An 18,936-nucleotide genomic window follows, 5' to 3' on the forward strand; every position below is an offset into this window, starting at 1 on the left:
AAGGTATGGACCATAACCATAACCCTACCAGTACACAGTAGCCAACAAGGTATGGACCATAACCCTAACCCTACCAGTACACAGTAGCCAACAAGGTATGGACCATAACCCTACCAGTATACAGTAGTCAACAAGGTATGGACCATAACCCTAACCCTACCAGTACACAGTAGTCAACAAGGTATGGACCATAACCCTACCAGTACACAGTAGTCAACAAGTTATGGACCATAATCCTAACCCTAACCCTACCAGTACACAGTAGCCAACAAGGTATGGACCATAACCCTACCAGTACACAGTAGCCAACAAGGTATGGACCATAACCCTACCAGTACACAGTAGTCAACAAGGTATGGACCATAACCCTAACCCTACCAGTACACAGTAGCCAACAAGGTATGGACCATAACCCTAACCCTACCAGTACACAGTAGTCAACAAGGTATGGACCATAACCCTAACCCTACCAGTACACAGTAGCCAACAAGGTATGGACCCTAACCCTACCAGTACACAGTAGTCAACAAGGTATGGACCATAACCCTAACCCTACCAGTACACAGTAGCCAACAAGGTATGGACCATAACCCTAACCCTACCAGTACACAGTAGCCAACAAGGTATGGACCATAACCCTAACCCTACCAGTACACAGTAGTCAACAAGGTATGGACCATAACCCTAACCCTACCAGTACACAGTAGCCAACAAGGTATGGACCCTAACCCTACCAGTACACAGTAGTCAACAAGGTATGGACCATAACCCTACCAGTACACAGTAGTCAACAAGGTATGGACCATAACCCTAACCCTACCAGTACACAGTAGCCAACAAGGTATGGACCATAACCCTACCAGTACACAGTAGTCAACAAGGTATGGACCATAACCCTACCAGTACACAGTAGTCAACAAGGTATGGACCATAACCCTATCCCTACCAGTACACAGTAGTCAACAAGGTATGGACCATAACCCTAACCCTACCAGTACACAGTAGTCAACAAGGTATCGACCATAACCCTAACCCTACCAGTACACAGTAGCCAACAAGGTATGGACCATAACCCTACCAGTACACAGTAGTCAACAAGGTATGGACCATAACCCTAACCCTACCAGTACACAGTAGCCAACAAGGTATGGACCATAACCCTACCAGTACACAGTAGTCAACAAGGTATGGACCATAACCCTACCAGTACACAGTAGTCAACAAGGTATGGACCATAACCCTAACCCTACCAGTATACAGTAGCCAACAAGGTATGGACCATAAAACCCTACCAGTACACAGTAGCCAACAAGGTATGGACCATAACCCTACCAGTACACAGTAGCCAACAAGGTATGGACCATAACCCTAACCCTACCAGTACACAGTAGTCAACAAGGTATGGACCATAACCCTAACCCTACCAGTACACAGTAGTCAACAAGGTATGGACCATAACCCTAACCCTACCAGTACACAGTAGCCAACAAGGTATGGACCATAACCCTACCAGTACACAGTAGTCAACAAGGTATGGACCATAACCCTACCAGTACACAGTAGCCAACAAGGTATGGACCATACCCTAACCCTACCAGTACACAGTAGCCAACAAGGGTATGGACCATAGCCCTAACCCTACCAGTACACAGTAGTCAACAAGGTATGGACCCTAACCCTACCAGTACACAGTAGTCAACAAGGTATGGACCATAGCCCTAACCCTACCAGTACACAGTAGTCAACAAGGTATGGACCCTAACCCTACCAGTACACAGTAGCCAACAAGGTATGGACCATAACCCTAACCCTACCAGTACACAGTAGCCAACAAGGTATGGACCATAACCCTACCAGTACACAGTAGTCAACAAGGTATGGACCATAACCCTACCAGTACACAGTAGTCAACAAGGTATGGACCATAACCCTACCAGTACACAGTAGCCAACAAGGTATGGACCAAATAACCCTACCAGTACACAGTAGTCAACAAGGTATGGACCATAACCCTAACCCTACCAGTATACAGTAGTCAACAAGGTATGGCCCATAACCCTACCAGTACACAGTAGTCAACAAGGTATGGACCATAACCCTAACCCTACCAGTACACAGTAGCCAACAAGGTATGGACCATAACCCTACCAGTACACAGTAGTCAACAAGGTATGGACCATAACCCTAACCCTACCAGTACACAGTAGCCAACAAGGTATGGACCATAACCCTAACCCTACCAGTACACAGTAGTCAACAAGGTATGGACCATAACCCTAACCCTACCAGTACACAGTAGCCAACAAGGTATGGACCCTAACCCTACCAGTACACAGTAGCCAACAAGGTATGGACCATAACCCTAACCCTACCAGTACACAGTAGCCAACAAGGTATGGACCATAACCCTACCAGTACACAATAGTCAACAAGGTATGGACCATAACCCTAACCCTACCAGTACACAGTAGCCAACAAGGTATGGACCATAACCCTAACCCTACCAGTACACAGTAGTCAACAAGGTATGGACCATAACCCTACCAGTACACAGTAGCCAACAAGGAATGGACCATAACCCTAACCCTACCAGTATACAGTAGTCAACAAGGTATGGACCATAACCCTAACCCTACCAGTATACAGTAGCCAACAAGGTATGGACCATAACCCTACCAGTACACAGTAGCCAACAAGGTATGGACCATAACCCTACCAGTACACAGTAGTCAACAAGGTATGGACCATAACCCTAACCCTACCAGTACACAGTAGCCAACAAGGTATGGACCATAACCCTAACCCTACCAGTACACAGTAGTCAACAAGGTATGGACCATAACCCTAACCCTACCAGTACACAGTAGTCAACAAGGTATGGACCATAACCCTACCAGTACACAGTAGTCAACAAGGTATGGACCATAACCCTACCAGTACACAGTAGCCAACAAGGTATGGACCATAACCCTACCAGTACACAGTAGCCAACAGGGTATGGACCATAGCCCTAACCCTACCAGTACACAGTAGTCAACAAGGTATGGACCCTAACCCTACCAGTACACAGTAGTCAACAAGGTATGGACCATAGCCCTAACCCTACCAGTACACAGTAGTCAACAAGGTATGGACCCTAACCCTACCAGTACACAGTAGCCAACAAGGTATGGACCATAACCCTAACCCTACCAGTATACAGTAGCCAACAAGGTATGGACCATAACCCTACCAGTACACAGTAGTCAACAAGGTATGGACCATAACCCTACCAGTACACAGTAGTCAACAAGGTATGGACCATAACCCTACCAGTACACAGTAGCCAACAAGGTATGGACCATAACCCTACCAGTACACAGTAGTCAACAAGGTATGGACCATAACCCCTAACCCTACCAGTATACAGTAGTCAACAAGGTATGGCCCATAACCCTACCAGTACACAGTAGTCAACAAGGTATGGACCATAACCCTAACCCTACCAGTACACAGTAGCCAACAAGGTATGGACCATAACCCTACCAGTACGCAGTAGTCAACAAGGTATGGACCATAACCCTAACCCTACCAGTACACAGTAGCCAACAAGGTATGGACCATAACCCTAACCCTACCAGTACACAGTAGTCAACAAGGTATGGACCATAACCCTAACCCTACCAGTACACAGTAGCCAACAAGGTATGGACCCTAACCCTACCAGTACACAGTAGCCAACAAGGTATGGACCATAACCCTAACCCTACCAGTACACAGTAGCCAACAAGGTATGGACCATAACCCTACCGGTACACAGTAGTCAACAAGGTATGGACCATAACCCTAACCCTACCAGTACACAGTAGCCAACAAGGTATGGACCATAACCCTAACCCTACCAGTACACAGTAGTCAACAAGGTATGGACCATAACCCTACCAGTACACAGTAGCCAACAAGGTATGGACCATAACCCTAACCCTACCAGTATACAGTAGTCAACAAGGTATGGACCATAACCCTAACCCTACCAGTATACAGTAGCCAACAAGGTATGGACCATAACCCTACCAGTACACAGTAGCCAACAAGGTATGGACCATAACCCTACCAGTACACAGTAGTCAACAAGGTATGGACCATAACCCTAACCCTACCAGTACACAGTAGCCAACAAGGTATGGACCATAACCCTAACCCTACCAGTACACAGTAGTCAACAAGGTATGGACCATAACCCTACCAGTACACAGTAGTCAACAAGGTATGGACCATAACCCTAACCCTACCAGTACACAGTAGCCAACAAGGTATGGACCATAACCCTACCAGTACACAGTAGTCAACAAGGTATGGACCATAACCCTACCAGTACACAGTAGTCAACAAGGTATGGACCAAACCTAACCCTAACCCTACCAGTACACAGTAGCCAACAAGGTATGGACCATAACCCTACCAGTACACAGTAGCCAACAAGGTATGGACCAAACTAACCCTACCAGTACACAGTAGTCAACAAGGTATGGACCATAACCCTAACCCTACCAGTACACAGTAGCCAACAAGGTATGGACCATAACCCTAACCCTACCAGTACACAGTAGTCAACAAGGTATGGACCATAACCCTAACCCTACCAGTACACAGTAGCCAACAAGGTATGGACCCTAACCCTACCAGTACACAGTAGTCAACAAGGTATGGACCATAACCCTAACCCTACCAGTACACAGTAGTCAACAAGGTATGGACCATAACCCTAACCCTACCAGTACACAGTAGCCAACAAGGTATGGACCATAACCCTAACCCTACCAGTACACAGTAGTCAACAAGGTATGGACCATAACCCTAACCCTACCAGTACACAGTAGCCAACAAGGTATGGACCCTAACCCTACCAGTACACAGTAGTCAACAAGGTATGGACCATAACCCTACCAGTACACAGTAGTCAACAAGGTATGGACCATAACCCTAACCCTACCAGTACACAGTAGTCAACAAGGTATGGACCCTAACCCTACCAGTACACAGTAGTCAACAAGGTATGGACCATAACCCTAACCCTACCAGTACACAGTAGCCAACAAGGTATGGACCATAACCCTAACCCTACCAGTACACAGTAGTCAACAAGGTATGGACCATAACCCTAACCCTACCAGTACACAGTAGCCAACAAGGTATGGACCATAACCCTACCAGTACACAGTAGTCAACAAGGTATGGACCATAACCCTAACCCTACCAGTACACAGTAGCCAACAAGGTATGGACCAAACCCTAACCCTACCAGTACACAGTAGTCAACAAGGTATGGACCATAACCCTACCAGTACACAGTAGTCAACAAGGTATGGACCATAACCCTAACCCTACCAGTACACAGTAGCCAACAAGGTATGGACCATAACCCTACCAGTACACAGTAGCCAACAAGGTATGGACCAATAACCCTACCAGTACACAGTAGTCAACAAGGTATGGACCATAACCCTAACCCTACCAGTACACAGTAGCCAACAAGGTATGGACCATAACCCTAACCCTACCAGTACACAGTAGTCAACAAGGTATGGACCATAACCCTACCAGTACACAGTAGCCAACAAGGTATGGACCATAACCATAACCCTACCAGTATACAGTAGTCAACAAGGTATGGACCATAACCCTAGCCCTACCAGTACACAGTAGTCAACAAGGTATGGACCATAACCCTAACCCTACCAGTACACAGTAGTCAACAAGGTATGGACCATAACCCTACCAGTACACAGTAGTCAACAAGGTATGGACCATAACCCTACCAGTACACAGTAGCCAACAAGGTATGGACCATAACCCTACCAGTACACAGTAGCCAACAGGGTATGGACCATAGCCCTAACCCTACCAGTACACAGTAGTCAACAAGGTATGGACCCTAACCCTACCAGTACACAGTAGTCAACAAGGTATGGACCATAGCCCTAACCCTACCAGTACACAGTAGTCAACAAGGTATGGACCCTAACCCTACCAGTACACAGTAGCCAACAAGGTATGGACCATAACCCTAACCCTACCAGTATACAGTAGCCAACAAGGTATGGACCATAACCCTACCAGTACACAGTAGTCAACAAGGTATGGACCATAACCCTACCAGTACACAGTAGTCAACAAGGTATGGACCATAACCCTACCAGTACACAGTAGCCAACAAGGTATGGACCATAACCCTACCAGTACACAGTAGTCAACAAGGTATGGACCATAACCCTAACCCTACCAGTATACAGTAGTCAACAAGGTATGGCCCATAACCCTACCAGTACACAGTAGTCAACAAGGTATGGACCATAACCCTAACCCTACCAGTACACAGTAGCCAACAAGGTATGGACCATAACCCTACCAGTACACAGTAGTCAACAAGGTATGGACCATAACCCTAACCCTACCAGTACACAGTAGCCAACAAGGTATGGACCATAACCCTAACCCTACCAGTACACAGTAGTCAACAAGGTATGGACCATAACCCTAACCCTACCAGTACACAGTAGCCAACAAGGTATGGACCCTAACCCTACCAGTACACAGTAGCCAACAAGGTATGGACCATAACCCTAACCCTACCAGTACACAGTAGCCAACAAGGTATGGACCATAACCCTACCAGTACACAATAGTCAACAAGGTATGGACCATAACCCTAACCCTACCAGTACACAGTAGCCAACAAGGTATGGACCATAACCCTAACCCTACCAGTACACAGTAGTCAACAAGGTATGGACCATAACCCTACCAGTACACAGTAGCCAACAAGGAATGGACCATAACCCTAACCCTACCAGTATACAGTAGTCAACAAGGTATGGACCATAACCCTAACCCTACCAGTATACAGTAGCCAACAAGGTATGGACCATAACCCTACCAGTACACAGTAGCCAACAAGGTATGGACCATAACCCTACCAGTACACAGTAGTCAACAAGGTATGGACCATAACCCTAACCCTACCAGTACACAGTAGCCAACAAGGTATGGACCATAACCCTAACCCTACCAGTACACAGTAGTCAACAAGGTATGGACCATAACCCTACCAGTACACAGTAGTCAACAAGGTATGGACCATAACCCTAACCCTAACCCTACCAGTACACAGTAGCCAACAAGGTATGGACCATAACCCTACCAGTACACAGTAGTCAACAAGGTATGGACCATAACCCTACCAGTACACAGTAGTCAACAAGGTATGGACCATAACCCTAACCCTAACCCTACCAGTACACAGTAGCCAACAAGGTATGGACCATAACCCTACCAGTACACAGTAGCCAACAAGGTATGGACCATAACCCTACCAGTACACAGTAGTCAACAAGGTATGGACCATAACCCTAACCCTACCAGTACACAGTAGCCAACAAGGTATGGACCATAACCCTAACCCTACCAGTACACAGTAGTCAACAAGGTATGGACCATAACCCTAACCCTACCAGTACACAGTAGCCAACAAGGTATGGACCCTAACCCTACCAGTACACAGTAGTCAACAAGGTATGGACCATAACCCTAACCCTACCAGTACACAGTAGTCAACAAGGTATGGACCATAACCCTAACCCTACCAGTACACAGTAGCCAACAAGGTATGGACCATAACCCTAACCCTACCAGTACACAGTAGTCAACAAGGTATGGACCATAACCCTAACCCTACCAGTACACAGTAGCCAACAAGGTATGGACCCTAACCCTACCAGTACACAGTAGTCAACAAGGTATGGACCATAACCCTACCAGTACACAGTAGTCAACAAGGTATGGACCATAACCCTATCCCTACCAGTACACAGTAGTCAACAAGGTATGGACCCTAACCCTACCAGTACACAGTAGTCAACAAGGTATGGACCATAACCCTAACCCTACCAGTACACAGTAGTCAACAAGGTATGGACCATAACCCTAACCCTACCAGTACACAGTAGTCAACAAGGTATCGACCATAACCCTAACCCTACCAGTACACAGTAGCCAACAAGGTATGGACCATAACCCTACCAGTACACAGTAGTCAACAAGGTATGGACCATAACCCTAACCCTACCAGTACACAGTAGCCAACAAGGTATGGACCATAACCCTACCAGTACACAGTAGTCAACAAGGTATGGACCATAACCCTACCAGTACACAGTAGTCAACAAGGTATGGACCATAACCCTAACCCTACCAGTATACAGTAGCCAACAAGGTATGGACCATAACCCTACCAGTACACAGTAGCCAACAAGGTATGGACCATAACCCTACCAGTACACAGTAGTCAACAAGGTATGGACCATAACCCTAACCCTACCAGTACACAGTAGTCAACAAGGTATGGACCATAACCCTAACCCTACCAGTACACAGTAGTCAACAAGGTATGGACCATAACCCTAACCCTACCAGTACACAGTAGCCAACAAGGTATGGACCATAACCCTAACCCTACCAGTACACAGTAGTCAACAAGGTATGGACCATAACCCTACCAGTACACAGTAGCCAACAAGGTATGGACCATAACCATAACCCTACCAGTATACAGTAGTCAACAAGGTATGGACCATAACCCTAACCCTACCAGTACACAGTAGTCAACAAGGTATGGACCATAACCCTAACCCTACCAGTACACAGTAGTCAACAAGGTATGGACCATAACCCTACCAGTACACAGTAGTCAACAAGGTATGGACCATAACCCTACCAGTACACAGTAGCCAACAAGGTATGGACCATAACCCTACCAGTACACAGTAGCCAACAGGGTATGGACCATAGCCCTAACCCTACCAGTACACAGTAGTCAACAAGGTATGGACCCTAACCCTACCAGTACACAGTAGTCAACAAGGTATGGACCATAGCCCTAACCCTACCAGTACACAGTAGTCAACAAGGTATGGACCCTAACCCTACCAGTACACAGTAGCCAACAAGGTATGGACCATAACCCTAACCCTACCAGTATACAGTAGCCAACAAGGTATGGACCATAACCCTACCAGTACACAGTAGTCAACAAGGTATGGACCATAACCCTACCAGTACACAGTAGTCAACAAGGTATGGACCATAACCCTACCAGTACACAGTAGCCAACAAGGTATGGACCATAACCCTACCAGTACACAGTAGTCAACAAGGTATGGACCATAACCCTAACCTTACCAGTATACAGTAGTCAACAAGGTATGGCCCATAACCCTACCAGTACACAGTAGTCAACAAGGTATGGACCATAACCCTAACCCTACCAGTACACAGTAGCCAACAAGGTATGGACCATAACCCTACCAGTACACAGTAGTCAACAAGGTATGGACCATAACCCTAACCCTACCAGTACACAGTAGCCAACAAGGTATGGACCATAACCCTAACCCTACCAGTACACAGTAGTCAACAAGGTATGGACCATAACCCTAACCCTACCAGTACACAGTAGCCAACAAGGTATGGACCCTAACCCTACCAGTACACAGTAGCCAACAAGGTATGGACCATAACCCTAACCCTACCAGTACACAGTAGCCAACAAGGTATGGACCATAACCCTACCAGTACACAATAGTCAACAAGGTATGGACCATAACCCTAACCCTACCAGTACACAGTAGCCAACAAGGTATGGACCATAACCCTAACCCTACCAGTACACAGTAGTCAACAAGGTATGGACCATAACCCTACCAGTACACAGTAGCCAACAAGGAATGGACCATAACCCTAACCCTACCAGTATACAGTAGTCAACAAGGTATGGACCATAACCCTAACCCTACCAGTATGCAGTAGCCAACAAGGTATGGACCATAACCCTACCAGTACACAGTAGTCAACAAGGTATGGACCATAACCCTACCAGTACACAGTAGCCAACAAGGTATGGACCATAACCCTACCAGTACACAGTAGCCAACAAGGTATGGACCATAACCCTAACCCTACCAGTACACAGTAGTCAACAAGGTATGGACCATAACCCTAACCCTACCAGTACACAGTAGTCAACAAGGTATGGACCATAACCCTAACCCTACCAGTACACAGTAGCCAACAAGGTATGGACCATAACCCCAACCCTACCAGTACACAGTAGTCAACAAGGTATGGACCATAACCCTAACCCTACCAGTACACAGTAGCCAACAAGGTATGGACCATAACCCTACCAGTACACAGTAGTCAACAAGGTATGGACCATAACCCTAACCCTACCAGTACACAGTAGTCAACAAGGTATGGACCATAACCCTAACCCTACCAGTACACAGTAGCCAACAAGGTATGGACCATAACCCTACCAGTACACAGTAGTCAACAAGGTATGGACCATAACCCTAACCCTATCAGTACACAGTAGCCAACAAGGTATGGACCATAACCCTAACCCTACCAGTACACAGTAGTCAACAAGGTATGGACCATAACCCTAACCCTACCAGTACACAGTAGCCAACAAGGTATGGACCATAACCCTACCAGTACACAGTAGTCAACAAGGTATGGACCATAACCCTAACCCTACCAGTACACAGTAGCCAACAAGGTATGGACCATAACCCTAACCCTACCAGTACACAGTAGTCAACAAGGTATGGACCATAACCCTACCAGTACACAGTAGCCAACAAGGTATGGACCATAACCCTACCAGTATACAGTAGTCAACAAGGTATGGACCATAACCCTAACCCTACCAGTATACAGTAGCCAACAAGGTATGGACCATAACCCTACCAGTACACAGTAGTCAACAAGGTATGGACCATAACCCTACCAGTACACAGTAGCCAACAAGGTATGGACCATAACCCTAACCCTACCAGTACACAGTAGCCAACAAGGTATGGACCATAACCCTAACCCTACCAGTACACAGTAGCCAACAAGGTATGGACCATAACCCTACCAGTATACAGTAGTCAACAAGGTATGGACCATAACCCTAACCCTACCAGTATACAGTAGCCAACAAGGTATGGACCATAACCCTACCAGTACACAGTAGTCAACAAGGTATGGACCATAACCCTACCAGTACACAGTAGCCAACAAGGTATGGACCATAACCCTACCAGTACACAGTAGCCAACAAGGTATGGACCATAACCCTAACCCTACCAGTACACAGTAGTCAACAAGGTATGGACCATAACCCTAACCCTACCAGTACACAGTAGCCAACAAGGTATGGACCATAACCCTAACCCTACCAGTACACAGTAGCCAACAAGGTATGGACCATAACCCTAACCCTACCAGTACACAGTAGTCAACAAGGTATGGACCATAACCCTAACCCTACCAGTACACAGTAGCCAACAAGGTATGGACCATAACCCTAACCCTACCAGTACACAGTAGTCAACAAGGTATGGACCATAACCCTACCAGTACACAGTAGCCAACAAGGTATGGACCATAACCCTACCAGTACACAGTAGTCAACAAGGTATGGACCATAACCCTACCCCTACCAGTACACAGTAGCCAACAAGGTATGGACCCTAACCCTACCAGTACACAGTAGTCAACAAGGTATGGACCATAACCCTACCCCTACCAGTACACAGTAGCCAACAAGGTTCACCCGCACCTGCCCGCAATTGCTAATAACCAATCTGCAACTGCTCAACTACATTGCATTATATATACTATATACTATATATATATATATATATATATATATATATATATATATATATATATATATATATATATATATATATATATATACTATATGGTGCATTCGGAAAATATTCAGACAGTATTAAATCGTTTTTTTTCCCTCATCAATCTACACACAATACCCCATAATGACAAAGCAAAAACAGTTTTTTTGAAATGTTTGCAAATGTATTACAAATAAATAACAGATACCTTATTTACGTAGGTATTCTGACCCTTTGCTATGAAACTGTGCTCCGGTGCTTCCTGTTTCCATTGATCATCCTTGAGATGTTTCTACAACTTGATTGGAGTCCACCAGTGGTAAATTCAATTGATTAGACATGATTTGGAAAGGCACACACCTGTCTATATAAGGTTACACAGTTGACAGTGCATGTCAGAGCAAAAACCAAGCCATGAGGTCGAAGGAATTGTCTGTAGAGCTCCGAGACAGCATTGTGTCGAGGCACAGATCTGGGGACGGGTACCAAAAAATGTCTGCAGCATTGAAGATCCCCAAGAACACAGTGGCCTCCTTCATTCTTCAATGGAAGAAGATTGGAACCACCAAGACTCTTCCTAGAGCTGGCCGCCCGGCCAAACTGAGCAATCGGGGGAGAAGGGCCTTGGTCAGGGAGGTGACCAAGAACCCAATGGTCACTCTGAAGGAGCTCCAGAGTTCCTCTGTGGAGATGGGAGAACCTTCCAGAAGGACAACCGTCTCTGAAGCACTCCACCAATCAGGCCTTTATGGTAGAGTGGCCAGATGGAAGCCACTCCTCAGTAAAAGGCAAATGACAGCCAGCTTGGAGTTTGCCAAAAGGCACCTAAAGACTCTCAGAGCATGATAAACAAGATTCTCTGGTCTGATGAAACCAAGATTGAACTCTTTGGCCTGAATACCATGCGTCATGTCTGGAGGAAACCTGGCACCATCCCTACGGTGAAGCATGGTGGTGGCAGCATCATGCTGTGGGGATGTTTTTCAGCGGCAGGGACTGGGAGACTAGTCAGGATCGAGGGAAAGATGGAGGAAAGTACAGAGAGATCCTTGATGAAAACCTGCTCCAGAGCGCAGAGCAGAATGTGAGAAACTCCCAAAATACAGGTGTGCCAAGCTTGTAGCGTCATACCCAAGAAGACTCGAGGCTGTAATCGCTGCCAAAGGTGCTTCAACAAGGTACTGAGTAAAGGGTCTGAATACTTATGTAAATGTCATATTTCAGCTTTTTAATTTTAATAACTTTGCTAAAATGTCTAAAAACTTGTTTTTGCTTTGTCATTATGGGGTATTGTGTGTGTACATTTATATTTAAGTCATTTAGCAGACGCACTTATCCAGAGCGACTTACACATTTGAAGGGGAAAAAAACGATTTCATCAATTTTTGAATAAGGCTGTAACGTAACAAAATGTGAAAAAAGTCAAGGGGTCTGAATACTTTCCGAATGCACTGTAAAACATTTTAGCAGACATGTCATTTGAGGGCGGTGAACCCCCATAGAGTGGGGGTGTTAAGAAGCAGCGCGGCTTGGAGGGTCATGTTTCAGAGGACACGTGACTCGACCTTCGCCTCTCCCGAGCCTGTTGCAGCGATGAGACAAGATCGCAATTGGATATCACGAAATTGGGGAGAATATATACAACAACAACAACAACAACAAAAAATATATATATATACAGTGGGGAGAACAAGTATTTGATACACTGCCGATTTTGCAGGTTTTCCTACTTACAAAGCATGTAGAGGTCTGTAATTTTTATCATAGGTACACTTCAACTATGAGAGACGGAATCTAAAACAAAAATCCAGAAAATCACATTGTATGATTTTTAAGTAATTAATTTGCATTTTATTGCATGACATAAGTATTTTGATACATCAGAAAAGCAGAACTTAATATTTGGTACAGAAACCTTTGTTTGCAATTACAGAGATCATACGTTTCCTGTAGGTCTTGACCAGGTTTGCACACACTGCAGCAGGGATTTTGGCCCACTCCTCCATACAGACCTTCTCCAGATCCTTCAGGCTTCGGGGCTGTCGCTGGGCAATACGGACTTTCAGCTCCCTCCAAAGATTTTCTATTGGGTTAAGGTCTGGAGACTGGCTAGGCCACTCCAGGACCTTGTGATGCTTCTTACGGAGCCACTCCTTAGTTGCCCTGGCTGTGTGTTTCAGGTCGTTGTCATGCTGGAAGACCCAGCCACGACCCATCTTCAATGCTCTTACTGAGGGAAGGAGGTTGTTGGCCAAGATCTCGCGATACATGGCCCCATCCATCCTCCCCTCAATACGGTGCAGTCGTCCTGTCCCCTTTGCAGAAAAGCATCCCCAAAGAATGATGTTTCCACCTCCATGCTTCACGGTTGGGATGGTGTTCTTGGGGTTGTACTCATCCTTTTTCTTCCTCCAAACACAGCGAGTGGAGTTTAGACCAAAAAGCTATATTTTTGTCTCATCAGACCACATGACCTTCTCCCATTCCTCCTCTGGATCATCCAGATGGTCATTGGCAAACTTCAGACGGGCCTGGACATGCGCTGGCTTGAGCAGGGGGACCTTGCGTGCGCTGCAGGATTTTAATCCATGATGGCGTAGTGTGTTACTAATGGTTTTCTTTGAGACTGTGGTCCCAGCTCTCTTCAGGTCATTGACCAGGTCCTACCGTGTAGTTCTGGGCTGATCCCTTACCTTCCTCATGATCATTGATGCCCCACGAGGTGAGATCTTGCATGGAGCCCCAGACCGAGGGTGATTAACCGTAATCTTGAACTTCTTCCATTTTCTAATAATTGCGCCAACAGTTGTTGCCTTCTCACCAAGCTGCTTGCCTATTGTCCTGTAGCCCATCCCAGCCTTGTGCAGGTCTACAATTTTATCCCTGATGTCCTTACACAGCTCTCTGGTCTTGGCCATTGTGGAGAGGTTGGAGTCTGTTTGATTGAGTGTGTGGACAGGTGTCTTTTATACAGGTAACGAGTTCAAACAGGTGCAGTTAATACAGGTAATGAGTGGAGAACAGGAGGGCTTCTTAAAGAAAAACTTAACAGGTCTGTGAGAGCCGGAATTCTTACTGGTTGGTAGGTGATCAAATACTTATGTCATGCAATAAAATGCAAATTAATTACTTAAAAATCATACAATGTGATTTTCTGGATTTTTGTTTTAGATTCCGTCTCTCACAGTTGAAGTGTACATATGATACAAATTACAGACCTCTACATGCTTTGTAAGTAGGAAAACCTGCAAAATCGGCAGTGTATCAAATACTTGTTCTCCCCACTGTATATATTCTTATTTTTTTTTTACAAAATTTAAACTTTAGTTTATTTAGTAAATATTTTCTTAACTCTATTTTCTTAAAACTGCATTGTTGGTTAAGGGCTTGTAAATAAGCATTTCACGGTAAGGTCTACACCTGTTGTATTCGGCGCATGTGACAAATAAAACATTTGATTTGATATCTGGACTTTAAGAGAGACTTAGTCAAAAACGACAACAGTTTAAAAAGTAATATGAAAGATAAAAAGGAATGTTATGCTACATATTATAACCAACCAATAAACATGTATTTTCTCTCTGTCCCGCCCCTGCAGGAGTACATAGCCAATAATAACGTGACATATTATAACCAACCAATAAACATATGTTATGTCTCTCTGTCCCGCCCCTGCAGGAGTACATAGCCAATAATAACGTGACATATTATAACCAACCAATAAACATATGTTATGTCTCTTTGTCCCGCCCCTGCAGGAGTATGTAGCCTATAGCCACACAGGAAGGATTATCCCAGCTATCTGGTACCGCTATGACCTCAGTCCAATCACAGTCAAGTACACAGAGAAGAGACAACCCCTCTACCGGTTCATAACTACGGTAAGTTACCCTAACTGAAAACCCCTAAACTTAGCTTCATGTCCACATCCTGTTTCGTCCTTCACCCCTGACCCTAACCCCTACCTCTAACCTGTCCCCCCTCTCCCCTCCAGATCTGTGCCATCATAGGAGGGACGTTCACGGTAGCAGGTATCATAGACTCCTGTATATTCACTGCCTCCGAGGCCTGGAAGAAGATCCAGATAGGAAAGATGTCCTGAGGACGCATCACTACGTATCACTACGCCCCCATTTAAAATGGATATGTAACATCAGAGGGGTGTATCTCAATAGTCTACAGGCTTCCTCTCCTTCCCCTGCTAGAACAACAACAACAACAATAACATATCATTTAGCTGACGGTTCTTTCCAAAGCGACTTAGTCATGGTACACATTTTCTTTATGGGTGGCCTCAGCAGGAATCGAACCCACGATCCTGTCGTTACAAGTGCAATGCTCTACCAACTGAGCCATACATTCCTTCATCTGTCAGAGCAGAAAGGAGGAAAGGAGACAAGGAGACGAGGCGAGGAAGCTACTTCAGACTATTGAGATGCACCCATAGACTGGCTGTATATTTCCCCCATATGACAACAGGACGGATGGTTTAACTGATTCTTTAGTTTTTCATATGAACCTGTGCCATCACTAGGGGGCACATCATTAATGGCACCCTTTTCCCTTTATAGTGCACTACATTTGGAGCCTCATAAATTGTGCACTATAAAGGGAATAGGGTGATAAGATGTAATTTGTAGAGGGAGTATTGGGATGCCATTTCAGACTGGACTGTCTGAATCCTCTGTCATCAAATGTTCTCTCCTCCTGTTACTTTCAAATGTTTTTTTTTGCCAAAATATTTTGTACTTTGTGACATGAAGTGAATATGATGCCATAGCATACTGTATTTATGATTTGTATTGTGGAATGAATCATACTGTCACATCAAGCCATTGGAAATATAATTAATAAATTGTGCCTTATGTTTTTTTTTAAAGCCCATGTCACATGTCTCACAAATACAAATCAAGTGTTTTTCGGCGTTCTGTAACTTTAGGTTTTTAATTTCTATGTTGACTGAACCAGGGTTTTCTTATTTTCATTTCATAATGCTGAATCAGTGACGGTATTGACTGAATTATAGACCAGCAGCTCTAGAACTAGTCTTGGTTCTAGAACGACAACGTTGTCAATCAGTGGTCAGTGGTTACTACCCTGCCCCGCCCCCTCTCCTTTTCATAGAATGTTTCCAAAATCCATTGTGACGGACCGTACCGTCTCTTCACTGTCCTTGTGTCAAATCCTTATGTTATGAAATTGTTTTTGCTTTCACCGATCTTTTACTTTGAGATTTCCAGCCTACCTTCTGAGAATTTTCAAATGATTCGGACGTCTTATTTTTTTTTTTTGCCAAAAAGAGAGAAAGAATAGTATTTTATTAGTTTCTTCTTATATTTGACTCTTGTCTATGTAAATGTGTGTGTTCTTTCGATTGTAATCGATAACAGTCGGTATTATCCGTTTGACGTTGTTACAGGGTTTCTGCGGGGAAGGGAGGGAACTGTTAGTTGTAAGGAAGGGGCCACGTCCCAAATGGCAACCTATTGCCTGCGTAGTGCACTACTTTTTTGATCAGGGTCCATAGGTCTCTCATGACAGTAGTGCACTACACAGGGAATAGGGTGCTCATCGCTACCGTGGCAACTAAAATGAAGGCCATTGATAAATAAAGTCTTTGTTAAAACTGGTATTTCTGGACTGGGTCAGACATTTTCTTGTAATGAAAGAATCAGATGACGTGTCATCGACGCAACAACCAGTAAAGTTACTTTAGCAACCATGGCGTATGTTCCAGTTCCTACTTCCTCATGACAACAGACAACCTCTGACCTCAAGACTATTCAATCTCCTTCCTTTAGAGATTATGATTTTGTGATGATCTAGTTACTTGCTGTCCTTACTCAATTAGCCTGGAACGTTCCAAGCAAAACATTAAAATATGTTGCAAAAAAAACTGACACAATTATATATATATATTTTATATTTTTACACAATTATCTTTTTTTTTTATATATATACAATCGTATTTTCGTATTTGCTACATTTCTGTGGGAACGTTCCACTCATAGAACTGGAAGTAATTGTAATTCTGTAGTTCCACTCTGCTGACAGTTGAAATGTGGACTTCAGCTTCCTGATTCAGCCCACTGTCTCTCTCGCTGCATGTAGCTGGGTGTACTCATTTCTGTTGCCAGCGGTTTAGACATTAACGGCTGTGTGTTGAGTTATTTTGAGGGGACAGCAAATGTACACTGTTATACAAGCTGTCCACTCACTACTTTACATTGTAGCAAAGTGTCATTTCTTCAGCGTTGTCACATGAAAAGATATACTCAAATATTTAAAAAAATGTGAGTTACTGTACATTTTAGTCATTTAGCAGACGCTCTTGTCCAGTGCATACATTATTTTTCTTCATACTTTTTCATAATAGATCGCTGGTCTTCATTCATACGTCGTCCATTCTCTGAAAACTCCTCCCCCTCAAAGTGACTTCATCATGAGATGTTGTATTAACAGATCAGACTAACATCATATATATATATATTTTATTTTTTTAGCAGACGCTCTTATCCAGAGCGACTTACAGTTAGTGAGTGGCATACATTTTTATACTGGCCCCCCGTGGGAATCGAACCCACAACCCTGGCGTTGCAAGCGCCATGCTCTACCAACTGGGCTACAGGACACTTCCCATATCGCTATCATAATTATTATTAGCAAAATAACAGACCTGAGACATGACTAAAGAAGATTTATTTCTTTATTTTCATATTTTTGTACCAATAAACAAAAGCTTACTCTGTATAAAGATATAAATCTGAACTGTGGTTGATATAAAATACGTTGGGTTTGGTTTTGACATAATACTACCACCCAGTGGCTGGTTAGAGAACTGCAGGTACAGACGGCTCAGTCCGGTAGGCCACGGAGAGGGAAGGAGTGACAGCAAGGAGGAGGGGGGATTGAGAACACTACAATATACTCCCAACCCTTGTGGCTAGCAAGACTGGAATCCGAACTGAATAGCGCTCATTTAGTGAAACAGCGATATTCAGTTTGGATTCCATAATATTGGAGCCCACTGTAGTCAATAACAGGTTGGAGTGGGAGGGGCTAGCCCACTGTGATGATGACATCACAGGTTGGAGTGGGAGGGGCTAGCCCACTGTGACGATGACATCACAGGTTGGAGGAGGAGGGGCTAGCCCACTGTGATGATGACATCACAGGTTGGAGGATGCAAGGCAGCGTGCATCGTCAGGGGAGG

General features: G+C 44.6%; 2 protein-coding genes across 3 annotated transcripts in view; one reads left to right on the forward strand and one right to left on the reverse strand.

Moving 5' to 3' along the window:
- Nucleotides 1–17,443, forward strand: part of ergic1 (endoplasmic reticulum-golgi intermediate compartment 1) — a 124,365-nt gene extending 106,922 nt beyond the window's left edge. The window contains exons 9-10 of the mRNA XM_045212553.1: nucleotides 15,482–15,604; nucleotides 15,718–17,443. Coding sequence (XP_045068488.1) covers nucleotides 15,482–15,604; nucleotides 15,718–15,825 — 231 coding nt within the window. The 3' untranslated portion in view covers nucleotides 15,826–17,443. The remainder of the gene's footprint in view (nucleotides 1–15,481; nucleotides 15,605–15,717) is intronic.
- Nucleotides 17,444–18,411: 968 nt separating this feature from the next.
- Nucleotides 18,412–18,936, reverse strand: part of flt4 (fms related receptor tyrosine kinase 4) — a 126,768-nt gene continuing 126,243 nt past the window's right edge. For both annotated transcript variants that reach the window (XM_045212555.1, XM_045212554.1), the window contains exon 29: nucleotides 18,412–18,936. This exon is cut by the window's right edge. In XM_045212555.1, coding sequence (XP_045068490.1) covers nucleotides 18,893–18,936 — 44 coding nt within the window. In that variant the 3' untranslated portion in view covers nucleotides 18,412–18,892.

This window comes from Coregonus clupeaformis, unplaced genomic scaffold, assembly GCF_020615455.1.
Source record: "Coregonus clupeaformis isolate EN_2021a unplaced genomic scaffold, ASM2061545v1 scaf0022, whole genome shotgun sequence".
In the NCBI taxonomy this organism is placed as follows: Eukaryota; Metazoa; Chordata; class Actinopteri; order Salmoniformes; family Salmonidae; genus Coregonus; species Coregonus clupeaformis.